This window comes from Nycticebus coucang, chromosome 3 (assembly GCF_027406575.1).
Source record: "Nycticebus coucang isolate mNycCou1 chromosome 3, mNycCou1.pri, whole genome shotgun sequence".
NCBI classification, from domain to species: Eukaryota; Metazoa; Chordata; class Mammalia; order Primates; family Lorisidae; genus Nycticebus; species Nycticebus coucang.
In genome coordinates this window covers 60,263,161-60,284,896 of record NC_069782.1, presented here as the reverse complement: position 1 = coordinate 60,284,896, position 21,736 = coordinate 60,263,161, and the positions used below count along the sequence as shown (strand labels likewise).

At 47.1% G+C, this 21,736-nt stretch overlaps 1 protein-coding gene across 4 annotated transcripts in view; it reads right to left on the bottom strand.

Moving 5' to 3' along the window:
* INSR (insulin receptor) overlaps positions 1 to 21,736 on the bottom strand; it is a 241,243-nt gene that overhangs the window by 131,201 nt on the left and 88,306 nt on the right. For 3 of the 4 annotated variants that reach the window (XM_053582840.1, XM_053582839.1, XM_053582838.1), the window contains exon 2: positions 18,406 to 18,957. The exons of the other annotated variant lie outside the window; for it this stretch is intronic. In XM_053582840.1, coding sequence (XP_053438815.1) covers positions 18,406 to 18,946 — 541 coding nt within the window. In that variant the 5' untranslated portion in view covers positions 18,947 to 18,957. The remainder of the gene's footprint in view (positions 1 to 18,405; positions 18,958 to 21,736) is intronic. 4 annotated transcript variants of the gene reach the window in all.

The window sequence follows — 21,736 nt, the reverse complement described above, 5'->3', positions numbered from 1 at the left end:
TTATGTGAGGAAATCTATTAAACATGGATGTCAAGTAAAACCATTGTTAAATATTTAATGTAAGTCTAGAGGTCCTAGTCACTAGAACAAGATTTTAAGCAGAAATAAGAGGTATGACTTTAGACATTTTTCTTTTACTTTTTCTTTCTTTTTTTTTTTTTTTAAGCAGAGCCTCAAGCTGTCACCCTGGGTAGAGTGCTATGGCATCACAGCTCACAGCAACTTCCAACTCCTGGGCTCAAGCGATTCTCCTGCCTCCACCTCCCAAGTAGCTGGGACTACAGGGCCTGGCTATTTTTTGGTTGCAGCTGTCATTGTTGTTTGGCGGGCACGAGCTGAATTTGAACCCGCCAGCTCAGGTGTATGTAGCTGGTACCTTAGCCGCTTGAGCCACAGGTGCTGAGCCATAGACATTTTTTCTTTAAATGGCCGTGATTTGTAGAGAATAAAATTGCAAAGCTGGGAGTGGTGGCTCAACGCCAGTAATCCTAGCACTTCAGGACGCTGAAAGGAAGGATTGCTTGAGGCCAGGAGTTTGAGACCATTTTGACCATGAGCGAGACCCCTCCATCTCTATAAAAATAGATAAATTGGTCAGGCTCATGCTTCTAGTCCCAGCTACTCAGGAGTCTAAGGCAGGAGGATCACGTGAGCCCAGGAATTTGAGGTTGCAGGGAGCCATGATGACACCACTACATTCTAGCCCAGTGGTGTTTTGGGTTAAAAAAAAAAAAAATTGCCGATGATGAATTTAAAATAATTAAAACCTACTAATCAATTTTACTAAAGGATCTAGATTCAGGATCAATATGCTACTCACAGTAGCAAAAACTAACAACAAAAATTCTATGGATACAGGAATGAAGAATCATCATAACAAAAATATACAGGATAAATATGAAAAAGGAACAATATAAAATTAACTTAGGAGGCTGAGACAGGAGGATCACTTGAGGCATGAAACTCAAGATCAGCCTGGCCAATATAGTGAGACCCTATCTCAAAAAATAAAAATAAAAAAAGATTTGAACAAATGAAAAAGGGGATCACACGCCTGCATGAAAAGGAAAAATACTAAAGTATTGATTTTTTAATTAATTTAATGCATTTCAAAGGATTTTAAAGAATTTTTAATTTATTTTAAGGATTTTAAATTTTAATTAAAATTTTAATTTGGAGAGTCTAAATTTCAATGAGAAAAATAAACACTTTGAAAAAGTGTAATTGAAATAACAACTAGATCTACCACTTAATAAAACATATTCTAGCCAGGATAAGAATAAGACAGAAAAAAATGAAATAGAATAGAATCAGAAGCAGATCATGATTTGGGGCTGAATTTAATACTTGATGAAAAGAACATCAAGAATCACTAGGAAAGGAATTGATTATTCAATAATTGGAAATGAGGAAATTAAATTATTACTCAGAAAAATTATTACATGTTCTGAGTCACACCCCGCAGGGGTCCTCAAACTGCGGCCAGTGGGCCACATGAGGCAGTGTGATTGTTCCCGTTTTGTTTTTTTACTTCAAAATAAGATATGTGCAGTGTGCACAGGAATTTGTTCATAGTTTTTTTTTTTTTTTTTGAAACTATAGTCCGGCCCTCCAACAGTCTGAGGGACAGTGAACTGGCCCCCTGTTTAGAAAGTTTGAGGACCCCTGCCTCCTCATGTCCAAGAGATCTAAATCCTGGTTAAATGTTTTATGAGCTCCACTGTGTTTCCCATCTTGCGATTCTGTAGCAGACAAAAAAAAAAAAAAAAAAAAAAAAGATTTTTTTTTTTCCCCTCCCCTCCTCAGGTAGAGTCTAAATTCTCCCTCCCACTTCAAGCACACCTTAGCCAGGTAGCTTGCTTCAGCCAGTGGGATCTCAGCACAGATGAGACAACCAGAAATGCAGACAGTGCCTGTACACTGGAGACTGATCTCTTGCTGCTCTGGAATCTTGCGACTACCATGTGATCTAAGTCCAAACTAGACAACTGAAGGATGGAAAGCCATAGCGTGGAAAACCAAGGCATCCCAGCTGACAGCCAGTGCCAACCACTAGAGACAAGAATGAGCCCACACCATATCATCCAGCCACCAGCCCATCTCTCAGCTTATCTCAGACACACAAGAAAACAAAGCCTGGGGTCATGGTGAGTCTAGACCAGAAAAATGTGCCCAGCTAACCTAAAGAATTATGAGTCAAAATAAATGCTTGTTGTGCAAAGTCATTATGCTTCTGGGTGATGTGTTACATGGCAGAAGCTAGCTGATACAAGTTCCATGAGAAAACCCTATGTCATCCCGATAAAATTCCAGAGTTTGAATGAGTCCAAGTAGATTCCCATTATTCTCATGAGTTAACTGAGACACTCAATGCTGAGTCAGGAAGATAAACACAGGTTGAGTTCCCTCCCATGGCTCCTACCCCATCCTGAGCCCACTTCCTCAGCTCTAGCTGAAAAGCACTGTTCCCTATTCCCAAGTAAGAACTGACACATGCCTCATTCTTGGTCACCCATAACAGACACTATGAGCCTCAATCAACACATCCACTCCTCCCTGGCTCCTCTTCTCACCCAGATGTACCTATAATAGCCTCTTTGTTCCCAAACCACTCCCTCCTTTATTTCTCGAGGAGGTACAGAGTATTCAATGTTATATTTTGTATTGAAGAGGTAACAAACTCAAAGCAGAGAGAGAAACAGAATTTTTGTTTTTGTCAAAAGAGGAGATATATTGGTTAAAACTTAAGAGAAACCTTTGAGACTAATTCCTGTACCATTTCCTCATGAAAGAGGAGAAAGCAACTTTCAGAAAAGCTGGGGGCCTGAGTAACAACAGATGCAGGATTCGAAGCCAGGTCTGCCTGATGCCAGCCGGATACAACTTTCTGCAATGATAGAAATGCCCTATGTCTGCATTGTCTAAATGTGATGAGTACAGCCAAGGAACAAATGTTTAATTTTATCAATATTTCTTTTTTTTTTTAACAGTTTTTTTTTTTATTATTGTTGGGGATTCATTGAGGGTACAATAAGCTAGGTTACACTGATTGCAATTGTTAGGTAAAGTCCCTCTTGCAATCATGACTTGCCCCCATAAAGTGTAACACACACCAAGGCCCCACCCCCCCTCCCTCCATCCCTCTTTCTGCTTTCTCCCCCTCATAACCTTTATCAATATTTCTTTTTTTATTATTTTTTTGAGACAGAGTCTTGCTCTGTTGCCCAAGCTAGAGTGACATGGCGTCAGCCTAGCTCACAGCAACCTCAGACTCCCAGGTTCAAGCTATCCTCCTGCCTCAGCCTCCCAATAGCTGGGAGCAGGCACATGCCCAGCTAATTTTCCTAGTTTTAGTAGAGACAGGGTCTCGCTCTTGCTCAAGCTAGTCTTGAATTCCTGAGCTCAAGGGATCCTCCCCAGATGGCCTCCCAGAGTGCTGGGATTACAGGTGGGAGCCACTGCACCTGGTCTTAATATTTCATTTTAATTAATTTCAACTTGAATTGCCACATGGGGCAATGGGGGGCTACCTTATTGGACAGCACAACTCTAGAATTTTGACAGATTATTCAATAGCACCATTAAATGCAGGGTCCTCCATGTCCACACCCTTCCTGAAACCCACCCACTCAGCACAAGTGGGCACTGGAAGACAGAAGATCTTAAGGGGCAAATGGCATGAGGAATGCGGTCATGGCCAGACCTAGGAAAGCCCTTTATAAATTATAGACATTTTGAAAAGAGACAGGTCTTGCTCTGTGGCCCAGGCTTGACTATACTGGCACGATCATACCTCACAGTAGCCTCCAGCTCCTAGGCTCAAGCTGCTCTCCTGCTTCAGCCTCTGAGTAGCTCGGACTACAGACTCATACTAACCACCTCAGGCCAATTTTTTAGGTGGCTTTTTTTGTGGGGGTGGGGGGAGTCTCACTATGTCACCCTCAATAGAGTGCCATGGTGTCACAGCTCACTGCAACCTCAAACTCCTGGGCTTAGGTGATTCTCTTGCCTCAGCCTCCCAAGTAGCTGGGACTACAGGCACCTGCCATAATGCCCAGCTATTTTTTTGTTGCAGTTGTCATTGTTGTTTAGCAGGCCTGGGCTGGGTTCGAACCTGCCAGGCTGGGTGTATGTGGCTGGCACCCTACCCCCTGAGCTACGGGTGCCACCCGGTTTTTTTATTTTTACCTTTTTTTTTTTTTTTTTTAGAGATAGGGTCTTGCTATGTTGCCTAGGCTGATCTTAAGCAATCCTCCCACCTCAGCCTCCTGGGGGCCTGAGTAACTAGGATTACAGGCACGTGCCACCATGCCCAGCACCTTTATAAATATCTGAATGTCCTGCAAAATAAAATAAACAGACAACTCTAACTATTGCTAGTAAGCAAGATGGAGCTCTGATGAAGGGACTCCCACTGGCCATTACTGGCTGACTACAATTTTTTCAAGATCTCCTTTTCTAGCTGGAAAACTCAGAAATTCATTTGCCTCTGTGTAAAGCAAAACTGGCACTTTGGGTCAAGGGGAAAACTGTCCATGTCATTTTCCAACCTCTTTGATTCTGAGTTTGTAACTCTCAGGACCTGTGTCTACTTTAGGCACCTTGATCCATCCTCTCAGGACCTCAGGGCCAGACCAGGAATGATGGTTCCCCCCTGTAACCCTAGCACTTTGGGAGGCTAAAGCAGGATGATCACTAGAGCCCAGCTGTTTGAGGCCAAACTGGGCAACACAGTGAGACCCCATCTCTATAAAAGTAAAAATAACAACGAGTCAAGCGTGGTGGGAAGCCTGAGGCAGGAGGATCACCTGAGCCCAGGAGTCTGAGGCTACAGTGACTGTGCACTCCAGCCTGGACAGCCAAAGTGACAACACGTCCTTCAGTCTATCACATCCCTATGGCCTATTTTTCATTATATTAATACCAAATATCTATTGCTGATATTTACAGTCCCCAACAGAAGACACATGTAAATACAATACTCCCTCTGGCCAGATGTCCCCAAATCAAGTCAAGCCACACTCCAGTATCTTTTGAAGGCATCCTTTGGAAACTGAAAGTCTGTAAAGAATTAACACCTTTCTCTGAACCACACTGGCATCTTTAAAACAATTCTGCAGCTCTTCTCCTCCACCAAGCTCGTCCCCACTGGAAATGTCTCTCCTTCCTCGGACTCACCTGTTGTTTCCCTCCTGACACTTGTATCAAACAGCTTCTGCCCTCTTTGTCTTCTGTACAATCATAAATCCTTCAGAGAAAAGGCTTGCTGTTCTCTCATCCTTGTAAAACTCCTTTGTAAATAACTCTCATCTCTCCCTCACTTACAAAAATAATTTTCTCAGCAAAACTGGCCTTTGTAAAGAACACAAAGTTTCATGATGAAGTCCGACCTGTGTTTTGTTGGTTAGAATCCATGAAGGTGGATGGCCAGTGAGGACATTTCACTGCAGAATAAAATCCTTGGATATCAAAAAAGAATAAACCAGGTATGGTGGTACAGCCCCTGTCATCCCAGCTACTCAGGAGGCTGAAGTGGGAAGATCGCTTGAGTCTAAGAGTTCAGTGGAGATCAGCCTGGGAAACATAGTGAGACCTTGCCTCAAAAAAAAAAAAGAAGAAGTAAAAGAAAAGAAAGTAAATGAAAACGTCACCACCCAGAGCTGTCCTCAAAGGAACAGCAGCCAGCATGCTCATCTCTGAAAACGGCTGATCACAGACAGTGCTCAGTAAGAGTGACGCGTGCAAGATAAAGTGCCCCACTCAGAGGTCCGGAGGCAGAAGGGCAAATTAACTGCACTGTCCCCAGGTGCAGATGAGGGCCAGAGAGCCCAGTAGAGAGAATGTCTGGGAGGATAAGGGATAATGGGCTCCTGGACACTAGGACTTCTCACCCTCAGCACGAACATTTGGGGCTGGATCATTCTTTGTGGCAGGGGCTGGCTCTGCACTGTAAGATGAGTAGCACCCCTGTCCTCTAGCCACGAGGTGCCAGGAACACACACACACACACTCCTTGCTGTGACAACTAAAACATCTCCAGACCTTGCCAAATGTCCCCTGGGAGACAGAACCCCCTCAGCTGAGAGCCACTGCTATAGATCCAAACAGCTATGTCCATTTTTTTTTAATGGGCAAAACCAAATATTTGTCTAGAGATTCATACTTGAGAGATAATGCTAAATGTTGACTACAAATGACAGGATGGGGACCACTCTGGGGGACAGAGGTCCAGACCACTTCTTAACCAGGGTGGAGGTTACAAGGGTGCTCACCTTAGAGTGACGCATTAGGCTATCCATCCATTTGCTGTGGTTTTCTGAATCTGTGCTTTCTCTTATAAAAGATTTTTAAAAGATAAAACCAAAAAACCAAATTTAAGAAGAAAGAAGGTAGAAGTCAATAATGTAGGATTACCAAAAGACCCAGCAATTCTACTCCTAGCTATAGCCCCCTCCAAAGAATTGGAAATCAGTGTTCAAACGAAAGCTTCTATCCAGATGGCTGCAACAGCATTATTCACAAGGACTAAAAGGTGGAGACAGCCCAAATGCACATCGACTGGTCAAGGGATAAACAGAATGTGATACAGCCAGAGGGTGGAATATTATCCAGCTGTACAAAAGACTGAGGTTCACACACAGGCCACAATGTGAAGGGACCTTGAGCACACCGTGCTCAGTGAGAGAAGCCAGATGTAAAAAGCCACATCGGGCCAGGGCAGGGCTCCCACCTGTGATCCCAGCATTCTGGGAGGCTGAGGTGGTGGATCACCTGAGCTCAGGAGTTTGAGATCAGCCTAAGCAAGAGTGAGACCCCATCTCTACTAAAAATAGGAAAACTAGCCGGGCATAGTGGTGGGCACCTGTAGTTCCAGCTACTTGGGAGGCTGAGACAAGAGGATCACTTGAGCCCAAGAGTGTTAAGGTTGCTGTGAGCCACAATGTCACAGCACTTTACTGAGGGCAAGAGAGTGAGACCCCATCTCAATAAATAAATAAATAGGTAATGGCCACACAGTGTGTGATTCCACTTCTGTAAAATATTCTGAACAGGCAGATCCATGGAGACACAAAGTGGATTTGTGGATGTGAGGGGTGAGGAAGAACAGCATGGGGTAATTGCTAATAGGCAGAGCTTCTTTGGAGGGTGATGGAATATTCTAAACTAGATGAAGGGGTGACCACACAGTATTGTGAATGTATTACATGTCAATAATGGCAAATTATATGTGTATTTTATCATAACTTTTTAAAAACACAAGGAAAAGAAATCTTGGCAAGTTCACATCAAACCTGCCTTGTCTTGCACATCCAATTTCTTAGCAAATGTGAAAACCTTTAACTGCCTCACCGCCACGCAGGCAGCCTAGGACAAGGCTCCACCCAGCAGCTAAGAAGCATTGCACGTGTCAGTAAACAGCACACACTCTGCGTCAACTCAACCAGGTGCCCGCACGGTAAGCCCTGCCCTTATCAGATCACCAAACGAGAAATTTTTCCCCTGCATACGTGAGCACTTGGAAATGCTCAGTAATAAAGCCTACCAGCTGACCATTCTTTGTCATTAAAGACTCAACTCCCTCCTTGTAAGGGACAAAATAAGAGGCAAAGAAACTTCTAGGATAAGAAAGCCCGAGGACCCTCTACAAACACCCTCCCCACAAATGACCATGGTGGGCTTTATTTACTGGGTACCCCTCAGTGTCAGTTGGATCTTCCTGCTAAATCCAATGTGTCGGGAGAGCTGCATCCACCCCCCAAACCTATACTTGGAGGCCAGTGGCCCAATCTGCTGCTAGCAGCCATTGCAGGAGTAAAGGAAAGCAATTCTTTCTTGTTTGTTCGTTTCCCATTCTTGACATTATTTGTCTATTTTTGGTCTCTCTCTGGTGCCCAGACTAGAGTGCTGTAGCGTTATTACAGCTCACAGCAACCTCAAATTCCTGGACTCAAGCAACCCTCCTGCCACACCCTTCCGAGTAGCTGAGACTACAGGCACCCGTCACCAGGCCTGGCTAGTTTTTCTGATTTTTGCACAGACAAGGGTCCCAATATGTTGCACACATTGGTCTCAAACTCTTGGCCTCAAGCGATCCTCCTGCCCCAGCTCCCAAAGTGCTGAGATTATAGGCATGAACCCCTGCACCTGACCTGTTTCCTACTCTTAATGTTATTTGTCTTAAGTGTGAGCAAACATGCAGCCTGTGGCTAGCACAGACCCTACACTGGGGATGCAAGACTAGGATTTTAAAATCCCAGCACTCACCTAACCTCCTGGGATTTAGAGACAGAAGATTCTCCGAGGCACAGGCACATGGATAGAGACAAGACCATTGCTGCCCCCACCACACAGAAGTCCAAGGTTCCTCCAGGGAACCTTGAGCAGATTTTAATTCTGACAATAGGTCCAGTAACACAGGAAATAACTGGTCAATGAATTTCATCAGGTAAGAGTTAACTGATGAAAAAACTTGTCTGACCAGTTAACACAAGTTACCAGACAGCCAAAGGGGGAGCCACCTTTCCATAATTATGTATTTAACCCTGCCATCTTCTTCCCAAAAGGATCAGGACCAATTTATTTCCCTGGGCAAAAAGATAGTTTTCGATCACCATTCCTAACCCCCAAGCCTGCTTCAGGAAGCTGGACGCATGTTAGAACTCTTAAGTCCGTGCCTGCACCACTGAGACTTTGGACAGCACTATCTGCAGAATGCCCAAGTGCCCACGTGGCCAACTGGTCTACCCTTCTGCAGTGTATCTTTGCCTAGCAAAGCACTTTCAGCTTTACTCCCTGACTCAGAAAGGACTCTGGGAAAATGCCTGGCACAATATGGTTGTTCACTCAGTGTTGGTGGAAACAGCCCATCTTGAACACAGCCCCAGAGTAACCTTCATGACGGCGCTGGGTGCATGTGACGCCTCCCCTCCCAGCATAAAGTGGCCTGTTCTCTCTTCTCCACAAAACCCCTCTGGACTTTGCCATTCCACCTGGAACACCCTTCTCTCTCTCTTGGCATCATCTGCCACCCAAACCAGGCACATACCAGCCACTCCAATCTAGAACAATCTGTCTCCTACAGACGCCAATGGTGGCCAAGTGTGGTTGCTCATGCCTGTAATTCCAGCACTCTGGGGGGCCAAGATGGGAGGATCACTTGAAGCCAGAAGTTTGAGACCTTCCTGAGCTACACAGTAAGACCCCGTTGCTACAAAAAAAAAAAATTAAAAATTAGCCAGGTGTGGTGTAGTCCCAGCTTCTTAAGAAGCTGAGGCAGGAGGCTGCAATGAGCTCTGAGGATTCCACTGCACTCCAGCCTGAGTGACAGAGTAAGACCCTGTCTTAAAAAAGAAAAAATGACAAAGACGATTCATCCACAACCCTGAAGAGAGGAGGGAAATCTCAGAAACATTCTTTCTAGAGCACTTGTTCTTTTCTGCTGTACAAAATCCAATCATTTCCAAAATCAAAAGTTCATTTGAAAAATTCTGATCATCTCAGACTTGGTGAAAAAGAAATTAGGATGGCTATGGAATTTTTCAGTGCATTGCTTTTAATTTTCTCTCCTAGATTTTATTTTTAAAGATCTTTGACAAAACAAAAAGGAATAAAGATGAATAAAAACCTCAAATGGCCTCCGTCTGCATTACTCAGTTATCTTTTCTCTTTCTTCTTCACTCAGTAACCAGGGGCACACCATGAACACACATTTGGTTTTCCTATTTTCTGCGTGGGCTGCAGTGACATAGCCACAGAGGAATTTATCAATCTTCTGTGTTATCTAGAGAACATCATGATTTCCAGGTGCTCTGGCTCCAAACGTGTCCAGAACCACCAGTCCGATGACTCACTTTTAGAGGAAAGAGAGAACAGAGATGGGGATGGGAGGGGACCCACTCTGCCTAGAGATGTTTCCTGCGCTCCCCAGCCGAGCTGAGAGCTCCGGAGGGACCAGTGAGGGGTGGGCTGGGTGGCCCTGGTGCTGGGTGCTCCCAACCTTGACTGGAAACAGCCTCCACTCCTGAATGTCCCACCCGTTCTATAAGGTGATCAGCCAAGAACAGGGGTCTTCAGTACATTTTTTTTTTCTGTAAAGGGCCAGATAGCAAATATTTTAGGCTGTGTGGGTCACAAAGTCTCTGTCCTAACAACTTAACTCTCCCCTTGCAGCACAGAAGCAGCACAGGCAATGTCTAGATGAGCATGCATAGCATGTTCAAATAAAACTTTATTTACAGACACAAATATGAACTTCATATAATTTTCAACTGTTACAGTTGCATTTTTTCCCCCTTCCCGGCATTTAAGAAGTGTTTAAAAAAAAAAAAAAAACATTCTCAGGCCAAGAGCAGTGGCTCACACCTGTAATCCCAGCACTCTGGGAGGCCTAGACGGGAGAATCACTTGAGCTCAGGAGTTTGAGACCAGCCTGAGCAAGAGTGAGACCCAGCTACTCAAGAGGCTAAGGCAGGAGGATCACTTGAACCCAGGAGTTTGAGGCTGCTGTGAGCTGCGATGATGGCACTGCACTCTACTCAGGGCAACAGAATGAGACCATGTCTCAGAAAAAAAAAAATTTTTTTAGTTCATAAAGTGTAAAACAACATTCTTAGCCTATACAAAAGTAATAGCCAGTAAACTGGATTTGGCCCACAGGCCACAGTTTGCTGACCACCAGACAAGCCTGAGGTTGAACCATTTCCCAGACAGGTCTCCAAGAGCAAGTCTCTTAATTACGACCCAAGCTTCAGTTTCCTCTTCTATAAAATGGGAATAACATACCCTCATAAGCTGTAGGGATGATCCCACAACACATATCCTGCCGAGGACACAGTGAGCAGTCAGTAAACATCAGCTACCAGCAATTGTTAAAGGTGTCATTGCTTGTGAACTATGGGCCAGGTACCACACAGGTGCTAGAGACACAGCCCCAACAATGCCACAGTCCCTCTCCAGGACAGCTTAGTCTGACTGGGGAGGCAGCTAAGTCCAGACGGGAGGGAAGAGTTAGTAGAGATGGCCAGAATGTCGGCAGAAGCAAATTCTAGGGAATGTACCCTCCAGTTTCTTTCCTTTTTCTTTCTTTCTTCCTCCCTCCCTTCCTTCCTTATTTCCTTCTTTCTCTGCTTCTTTCCTTCCTTCCCTCTCTTTCCTTCCTTCCCTCCCTTCTTTCTATTTTGCAGTTTCCTGTACTCTATCAACTCTCCACAATGACAGCCAGAAAGCGCAGTGATAAAAGAGTTCAGACTGTGAGCCAGAAGGCCTGGGTTCAAATCCCATCTGCCTTACCTACCACCAGGGTGCATAGGGCAAGCAAGCTGCTTCACCTCCCTAAGTCTGGAGGCCTCCACTGTAAGGAGACTGCTGAGAAGTCGGCTGCAATTCCCTGACAGAGGCACGGGGACTGCAGCTGTCACACATCAGCATTTGCTGCAAAGGTGATTCTGATGATTAAAATATCAAGGCAAACTTTAAAAATAGAAGAAACAGAAGCAGAAAGTTACCACAAGCAGCTAAAAATCCTGCTGAAAATCAAGCCCCCATGCACTTAAATATTTGATACTTAATGTACTAAACAGAACACCACGGTCCCAGAGAGCTGGACATGGGATTATAATCTCTGATCCAGGGACTGGCCACCTTCAGCCTCCCCCTCCTGCGTCAGTGCTGATGTCCACATGTAACATCACCAGCCAGTCTCCCCTGACACCCAGCATGTCCCAGACTCACCCACCCTTCTGATCAGCAGCGAGAAGCAGGGAGTGACTTCCCAGAAGAAAAGTCAGTGGGTCTTGGGGCTTGAGTTTCCAGAATATCCCAAGCTATAGCACCTAGCAGTAGCACCCAGTGGAATTCTTTCTGGGGCTATAGATCTCGCACCCACGTCCCATCAACAGGACAAGATCTGCCTGCCTCAAGACCAAAATCAGAAATGGGGCAGATATTCACCAAGCAGCTGGTCTGCCCCTAAAGACAGGGGGGTGGGAACATGGTGCTTGCTTCCAGGAAGCTTCCAGAACGCTAGCAGGGTGCCAGGCACTGGGCTAAGTTTACTTTTTGCACCTTCTCATTTAAATCCCAAACCACAATCCTAAGAACCGGGTTTCATAATGATTCCCATTTTTCAGATGAGGAAACTGAGGCTTAAATTCAGCTTGTGACCAGTGAACAGCAAAATAGGACTCTAAGCCAGTTCTGTCTGACTCCAAGCACTGCTCTTAACAACCTGGAAATGGTTCCAAGGAGGCTAACCTTCCAGGACTTAATAACACCCCGATTTTGAGGGGGAGATGTTCTCTGACTCCAAAGGTTGGTTTATGGCCTCACCGGTTTCCATGCATGGAGCTCTGCCCCCTCGTGAGTCCTCCATTCTCTCCAACGTGCAGAGTACATATCCCATGTCCCTGTTCGCCACCAGACTGGCCACTCTGAGGAGACAGAAGTTGGTCTCTCCGGTGCCCCAGAGCCAGGCTGTCAGAAAACATGTTGCAGAGATCCTGACACTGGGCTCTTTGCATTTGACCTCTTCTGGCAACTTTGCCCCCAATCCATAGAAAGATGGAGAGAAAGAACCCCAGCCATCAGCACCCACCACGGTGGGTTTCTTTTTTTTCTTTCCAATTTCTTTAACCATTGGAAACCTTTGCTCTCTCTCTCTGTCAAAAGCATTATGATTTGGGGACAGGCAGAAGCAGGAGTGGACCTCACAGGGAATGCTTAATCAAGATGCAGAGGATGACTCAGCACTTTCATCCCAAATGCCGACCTATTCCTGGACGCCTCCAGAAAGCCGCAAATGCGTGAGGAAAAGAATGGTAGTTATGGATGCCAGAGGGAAGAGAAACGTTGACAGGTAGTTCTCACCGACCTGTTTCTGTCACCTAAGACAACGGAGTAACCTCTAAAGCGGTAGTTCTCAACCTGTGGGTGGCCACCCACAGGAACTATATTAAAGGCCCGTAGCATCAGGAAGGTTGAGAACCACTGCTCTATAGGCTAGGTCTATTATTTTGTGCTCAAAATATTCTCAGGTAGTACTGAGCCACCCAAAGCTGTGGCAGCGAAGGTTGACATAAGGTCTGAAGGCCACAGACGCATCCACAGAGCTGGTGAGTCATGGCAGCTGAACTGGGGAGCAACCCCAGCATCAGCTGATGGGTGAACGGTCAGGCAGTGTGGTCCATCCACACATGGAATACCATTCAGCCTCGAAAAGCAAAGAACTGCTGACCCAAGCTCCACACATATGAAGGATGCCCAGCGGAATGAGCCAAACAAGAGGACCCATCCTACATGACCCACTCTCAGGAGGTCCCCAGAGCCATCAGGTCCACACTCTCAGGAGGTCCCAGAACCAGCAGGTCCTCACTCTCAGGGGTCCCCAGAGCCATCAGGTCCTCACTCTCAGGGGTCCCCAGAGCAGTCAGGTCCACACTCTCAGGAGGTCCCCAGAACAGTCAGGTCCTCACTCTCAGGGGTCCCCAGACCCATCAGGTCCACACTCTCAGGAGGTCCCAGAACTGTCAGGTCCTCACTCTCAGGGGTCCCCAGACTCATCAGGTCCACACTCTCAGGAGGTCCCCAGAGCCATCAGGTCCTCACTCTCAGGAGGTCCCCAGAGCCATCAGGTCCTCACTCTCAGAAGGTCCCCAGACCCATTAGGTCCACAGTCTCCGGAGGTCCCCAGACCCGTCAGGTCTACACTCTCAGGAGGTCCCCAGACCCATCAGGTCCACACTATAAAGGGGGTCCCAGAGCCGTCAGGTCCTCACTCTCAGGAGGTCCCCAGAGCCATCAAGTCCACACTCTCAGGAGGTCCCCAGAGCCGTCAGGTCCACACTATAAGGGGTCCCAGAACCGTCAGGTCCACACTCTCAGGAGGTCCCCAGACCCATCAGGTCCACACAATAAGGGGATCCCAGAGCCATCAGGTCCACACTCTCAGGAGGTCCCCAGAGCCGTCAGGTCCACACTCGCAGGAGGTCCCCAGACTCGTCAGGTCCACACTATAAGGGAGTCCCAGAGCCGTCAGGTCCTCACTCTCAGGAGGTCCCCAGAGCCATCAGGTCCACACTCTCAGGAGGACCCCAGACCCGTCAGGTCCACACTATAAGGGGGTCCCAGAGCCATCAGGTCAACACTCTCAGGAGGTCCCCAGAGCCATCAGGTCCACAGTCTCAGGAGGTCCCCAGAGCCATCAGGTCCTCACTCTCAGGAGGTCCCCAGAGCCATCAGCTCCACACTCTCAGGAGGTCCCCAGACTCGTCAGGTCCACACTAAAAGGGGGTCCCAGAACCGTCAGGTCCACACTCTCAGGAGGTCCCCAGAGCCATCAGGTCCACACTCTCGGGAGGTCCCCAGACCCGTCAGGTCCACACTATAAGGAGGTCCCAGAGCCATCAGGTCCACACTCTCGGGAGGTCCCCAGACCCGTCAGGTCCACACTATAAGGGGGTCCCAGAGCCATCAGGTTCACACTCTCAGGAGGTCCCCAGAGCCATCAGGTCCACACTCTCAGGAGGTCCCCAGACTCGTCAGGTCCACACTATAAGGGGGTCCCAGAGTCGTCAGGTCCTCACTCTCACGAGGTCCCCAGAGCCATCAGGTCCACACTCTCAGGAGGTCCCCAGACCCGTCAGGTCCACACTATAAGGGGGTCCCAGAGCCATCAAGTCAACACTCTCAGGAGGTCCCCAGAGCCGTCAGGTCCACACTCTCAGGAGGTCCCCAGAGCCGTCATGTCCGCACTGTCAGGAGGTCCCCAGAGCCGTCATGTCCACACTGTCAGGCGGTCCCCAGAGCCGTCATGTCCACACTGTCAGGAGGTCCCCAGAGCTGTCAGGTCCACACTCTCAGGAGGTCCCAGAGCCGTCAGGTCCACACTCTCAGGAGGTCCCAGATCCGTCAGGTCCACACTCTCAGGAGGTCCCCAGAGCCGTCAAGTCCACACTCTCAGGATATCCCCAGAGCCATCAGGTCCACACTGTCAGGAGGTCCCAGACCTGTCAGGTCCACACTCTCAATAGTTCCCCAGAGCCGTCAGGTCCACATTCTCACGGGGTCCCAGAGCTGTGAGTTCCACACTCTTAGGAGGTCCCCAGAGCCATCAGGTCCACAGAGACAGGAAGTAGAAGGTGGGTACTGGGGCCTGGGGGGACCGAAGAGTTGGTGTCTCGTGGAGACAGAGTTTCAGTTTGGGAAGATGAAAAGCTTCTGGAGATGGAGTGTGGTGATGGTGGCACAACACTCTGAGTCAGCTTAATATCACAGAAATGGCCACTTCAAGATGGGCAAGATGGTGAATTTTATGTTATTTGGTTTTACCACAATTAAAGAGACTGAAGTGGAAAGTTAAAGCCAGGGCTGAGTTTTCAACAGACAAGGACAGCAGTTCAAAAAATAATCATCTCTTGACATCGTGAAGATGACACAGCAGAACCCAGGGGGACCCCATCACTGTGGCTGAGATGCCAGGAGCCTGATACCTACCAGGTGCTGGTCACAGCAACGCATGTGGGCTCACCTTCCCTGGGAGACAAAACTGCCAGGGCCAGAAAAGACAGCCCAGTTCTCAAGATCAAAATACCTTTTTCAAATCCTCTCTAAACATCAGGGAGCATGAGACTCAACTGCAGATAATGCCCTTCTGGATATTTTGACTAAAACAGATAGGAAAATAAATCCATAGAGGAATGTCTTCAATTACTTTTCAAATAGGGGAGCCTAGAGCCGGAAGCATTATAAACAAGCAACTAAATTTGAAGAACTCAGCACTGGAATGAGCCAGTGTTCACTATTTCCCCCCGGCACCCCAGCTGGAAGCAGCCCCTCTGTCTCTAAGCAGAGGGGACAGCCTCAGGAGGTCCCCAGAGTCCCTCCCACCTGCCCCCCTCAAAACACGCTTTTTGTGTGTGCTTTGCTAGGAGTTAGCACAAGCCCCGGCTCTGTCTTTCATCAGCTGTATGGCCTTGGGCAAATTAAAGGAGCCTCTCTTGTCATAATTGAGTGTCTCTTCGTCCCTGACCCACAACGTTCTCAAGACGTTTCCACACTTTCATATAATTGTCCCTTCCCTTTTCTCTCTACTAGCCCAGTCCCCCGACATTCCTCAACTCTCTTACCTCCCACTCCTTATTCTTCAACCATGTACTATACTGTCCAGGAAGGGAGACTTCTCCTAGAACCTTCTCCCCAGGCAACCACGGGAGTCCTCACACACAATCCCAAGGACTCTACTGAGGTCCCCCTCACTCTGTGTGGCTTCCCCATAGCTTTGGGCTCAGGTGAGAATATCCTCCATTCTCCCCTTCCCCATCCTTAGTTACACAACCTTTAAGCCACTCACTTACTTTCCCCCACCTCAATTTCATGTTCACTAATTCCTCCTAGGGAAATGTGTGAGAGAGGTCCATGAAACAAGAGACAAGGAATGAATATGTGTGCAGAAGTGCCTTCATGGATATCAAAACATTATAAAGCTGGTGATCTGAATAGTTACCAGCCCTGGCAGAAGGAAAGGCAGACATATCCATGGACACCCAGACACAGACCAGAAAGCAATTGTGAGGTACAGACTTCTGCAATAAATAGCACTGCGGCCCCACTGGTTATCTGGGAGAGAACGGACACCCCTATAGAATCACACACACAACAAACAGATCTTGTGTTGAAGATGAAGGTTTTTTAAAAATTGTAATAATTAAAATTTTAAAATTTGGGGAATTTTTTTATGGATAGAAAAAAACTTTCTAAGCATTAGGTACATGCAGCATACAAAAATCAAACTCTGACTCCATAAACATTTTCAGCTTCTCCAGCAAAACACATCCCAGGGCATTTTCACCACTAAACAAACAAACAAAGAAAAAGCAATGGGCAGAACTTGAATTGCCTTCATGGATGAAAACCACATACAGATTAATTTTTCAAAACTCATTGACAATGGGTGGGGCCACATCTATGGTGCATCTTAGAATGGGTACAGGCGATTGCACTAATGTACACAGCTATGATTTAACAATAAAAAAAAAAAGAAAAGAAAAAAACTCATTGACGTACTAAAAGATATATGAGCAAAAGGATATGAATAGGAAGATAAAACCCAAATGATATAGAAACATGTTTTAAAAGGTTAAACCCTGATAGCAATCAAAGAAAGGCAAACAGAGCCAATGACAACACTTCAGCTCCTCCATACCCCCAGCAAATTATGAAAGACTTTTCAAACAACACTCCAAGCTGGCCAAGGTGTTCCCTCTTCTCCAGTGCTAGGAGGAGTGTCTGCTGGTACAACATTTCCGGAAATGGCAATCTGTGTCAAGAGCCTCTGACAAAGAAATTTCACTTTCGGAAAGCAAGCTTAAAGAAACAAATGCTAGATAAAGCTTTCACTCCGAAATGCTCATCCCTCTCTTTGTGAAAACTGGAACCTAATCTCAATGCCCAACAACAGGAAAGGTTAAGGAAATTAAGACACAGCAGATCTAGCGAATACCCACTACAAGAAAGTACCTCCAATAACTGCTCTCAGCAATGTGCATTATAGGATAAGATAGATGTTTTGCTTTTTTTCCCTTCACACATTTCTTTTTCCAAACATCTGTCATGAGCAATTAATTTTACTTCTATACTCAGATAAGAAATAAACTTTTATTTTTAAACTAAGTTCATACCCATCCATTCCTATCCTTCTATCAAAGTAGGAGTTGGCAAAGTGGAATCCTCAGGCAAAATCTGGCCTACTAGTTGTTTCTGTAAATAAAGTTTTACTGAAACACAACAGCATGCACACCTATGGCTGCTTGCCCACTATAATGGCAGGGCTGAGCAGTGGCGGCAGACACTGCACGTCCTACAGATGTCCACAATATTAACTATCTAAGCCTTACAGAAAAAGTTTGCCACCCCCTGGGCCACAGGGACTGCCGCAGGTTTCTGTCCCCCAGCCCATCCTGAATGGCCAACCCTTAGAACAAGGCACAGGAAACTACTTAGAGCAGAAGTACCCAACTTTGTTGGCACCAGGGACCGGTTTCATGGAAGACAATCTTTCCACAGATGGAGGTGGGAGTGGGGAGGGTTTGGGGATGTTTCAACTGCGTTACACCTCCACCTCAGATCCCCAGGCATAGCAGCATAGCCAAGACCCCTCACATGTGCAGTCTGCAGTAGGGACCTGATCCCGTGAGAACCTAATCCCGTGAGAACCTGATCATAGTGAGAACCTATGACAGGAAGGCAGGTGGTGATGTGAGTGACAGGAGCAGCTACGAATACAGATGAAGCTTCATTGGCCACCACTCCCCTCCGGCTGTGCAGCCTGGTACCTACCAGGCCATGGATGGTACCAGTCCATGCCCGGGGATCAGGAGCTGCAGGCTCAGAAAACCCTACACCCTGTCATACCTTTCTGGCAGTGACTGTGAGTCCAGCACCGTTCCACAAACTGGCCGTTGATGACGGTGGCAGGGCAGTTGGTCTTGCCCTTGGCAGTCCCCGGACAGATGTCCCCACACTCCTCATTGTCATCCTTGTTCAACACAATGTAATTGTCCTCCACAGAGTCCAGGATGCGGGACCAGTCGATTGTGGCCAAGTAGCAGAGCTCATTGTTTTTCTCGATGCGGACGGAGCCCCGGGTTATGTTCATCAGATTGTAGAGACCGAGCTCCTTCAAGTGAACCATCTCAAAGATGACCAGGGCGTAGTTGAAGAAGAGGCGTGAGCCCCTGATAACCGTGAGATTGGGGAACAGGTCCTTTAGGGTCTCCAGCCCATACACCCGGAAGAGCAGCAAGTAATCAGTGATCATTATGAGTTTGGGAAAACTGAGGTCTCGGAAGTCTTCGGGCCTCGTTTTGAACATCAAGAGTATCTGCAAATGTCCTTCAATGACGGAGCAGTTCTCCAGCTCCCGCAGCCTGGTGAGGTTGTTCCGGATATCCATGCCAGGACACACTGGAAGGAAAACAGGCGACAAAGCAAGACTAGTGAGCAAGACAAGCACACCATAGACGGGTTAGGAGAACTCAAGGAAGGGCCAGCTTCGTGGGCATGGGAGCTGGGCCCTGCTTTTCCATCCTACAACGGGCCCCGCAAATTCTGCAGCCAGGCCTGTGAATGGTTTCCACGTCAAGTGCCCATGCCTGAGTAATTACTTTCAGAAGGCAAAGAAAATAATTCCTTTGGCTGGCCCTGTTAGAAGCCTTAAAACTCATCGCCTCTGACATGGTGCAGTCAAGACAATAGGATTGCAGAGGATAAGTAAGGAGGCAGGTGCTGACTGGGAGGGGAGCTGTCCTCAGCACGTCAGGCTCAGACCTCCAGGAACCGCTCTGTGGGGATGGGTGCCCACATCAGATATGGGCAAGGAAAGCTTTGTGTGCTTTGTCAGTTCTCCCACTTTTCAGGCTGGCTCTTCTTCCCCCTCCTGGCCGGCAGTCAAGACCTTTCACCGGGGTGTGGCAAGGACTTCCCACTGCAAACACCCCATGTGCCCGTTCTCCTGAAGTTGGCCTCTCCTGACTTCCAACACCCTCCATGGCTCTCCATCACCCTGTATTTCTCTCTCACAGCCCTCAAGAGCTCCCCTTCCATCCCCTGCATGCCATAAACAGGACTTCCCACCACTCTTATGCAACTCAAGGCTCCCTGAGTCCTCCTCTGTAACGATCTGGAAGGAGGAGGAGATGGAATTCTGCAGGGCCTCAAACACAGTGGGTTGCTCCATTGCTGTCAGCTACATTTTTGTTGTTACTTCATTCCTCCAACATATTAACAGGCATCTCAAGGCTAGTCTACCTTTTGGCTGGCAAAGCCCGTTATACCTTAGCTCCTTATTTCTATAATAAATCCAGCCCATTATCCTGCAAGATCCAGTTCAAATGCCACCTCCTCCAGACAGCCTTCCCTAATTTCCTTCCCTCTGTATACCAACATGGGTCTTTCTCTTCTCCTTGAGTCCCTTATACTTGAGTTAACATTTGTCAGAATCAAACTCTTTAGACAGCCTTCTCCCTGCCAACACACACACACATACCCCTTAGCTCCTGGAACGTAAGCTGCACTATACAGCTCCTGCATATTTTATTTCCAGACACTAACCCTCCCCACAATGTCTTAGAGGCAGACATTTTGTTCTAAAGAAGAATGTAAATCTTAAAAATCCACCCTGAGAACACCCCTCAAAAGAAAGCACATATTAGAAAGAAAACAGCAAAGGAAAAAATTGGGGAAAACAAAGTAGCAATGTTCTTGGGCCACATTCCACCCAGCAGAAGTGATTAAGCTAACTCCAGGGAAAACACATTCACTCGCTCACTAGGCAGGTACTCGACCACCAATAAATTACCACCCTCACCCTAACACTTGTTGCTCTGTGTCTGAACTGAGCAGGGGCCAGCGAAGGCCAAGCCCGGGCTTGGAGGCAGCTTCCAGGGAACGAAGAGACCAGTGTCAGCCACCCCCAAAGTCATGCCACCGAAGCCCAATCTGAGGCTTCCGCACCCCCACCCTAAAGACAACAAAACCAGAGCTCTACGGCACAAAGCCCACCTGGCAAGGACATCCTGCCCACGAAGTACAAATTCAGGATGCCCAGTGAAATCTGAGTTTCATATAAGCAACTGACATTTTGTTGCTTTAGGATGAGTTTATCTATCCCATGCAATACCTGGGACATATTTTCCCTAAAAAACATTACTCACTGTTGGCCAGGCATGGTGGTTCATCCTGCAATCCCAGCACGTAAGTTTGAGACAAGCTTGAGCAAAAGCAAGACCCCCATCTCCACAAAAATCAGAAAAATTAGCTGGGTGTGGTGGCACACACCTGTAATCCCAGCTATTCTGGAGGCTGAAGCAGGAGGATGGCTTAAGCCCAGGAGTATGAGGTTGCAGGGGGCTATGACGATGCCACTGCACCCCAGCCTGGGTGACAGAGCAAGAGCCTGTCTCAACAACAACAACAAAAATTAGTCCAAGTTTATACAAAATTGAAATTCAACAGGGTATCCTGTATTTCATCTGGCATCACAGTCTTAAACTCAGCCACAGATCTGGGCTTCTCAAGCCTGAGACTCACACTCGGTATTTCCTTTTTTTCTCCCACCCCCCTGCATGCGCACACACACACGTACACACACGCATTCACTGCAGGTGGGAAGAATACTGGCCCACCATCCTTCCTAGGCCGCGGCAGAGCCCAAATCAGATGCACTGACTGCCACACTAGAAAAACAAACTTTTCCTTGGACCTGTGGTGTTTCATTAGGTCAAACACATTAACTGCCATGTGAGTTGTATTTGACTCATGCTAGCTGTGAGCCCAGGGCCTCATGAAGCATATATACCTCACATGTAAATCTTAAAAATGTAAAGATTTGGCTTTACAAATCTTGGCTTAATAAAGCACATGGCCCCAAGGGAAAAAAATATATATTTTTCCAGTATGGGAGTTGATGCACAAGAGGCGTGTGAGTTACATCCATCCTCTTCATGAGGCCCCAAGCTCAAAACTAGCAATAAGGCAAACACAACTCACACAGCAGCTAATGTGTTAACTGGTTGTTAGACATTGTGGAAATACAAATTCATACCACAATGAGATTCAACTTCTTCCTTACAGGGTGGCTAACGTCAAAAAAGACAGCCCTGAACAAGTGTAAGTAAGGACACAGAGAAATTGGAACCCTCGCATGTCACTGACAGGGATGGGAAATGGTAACACCGCTGTGGAA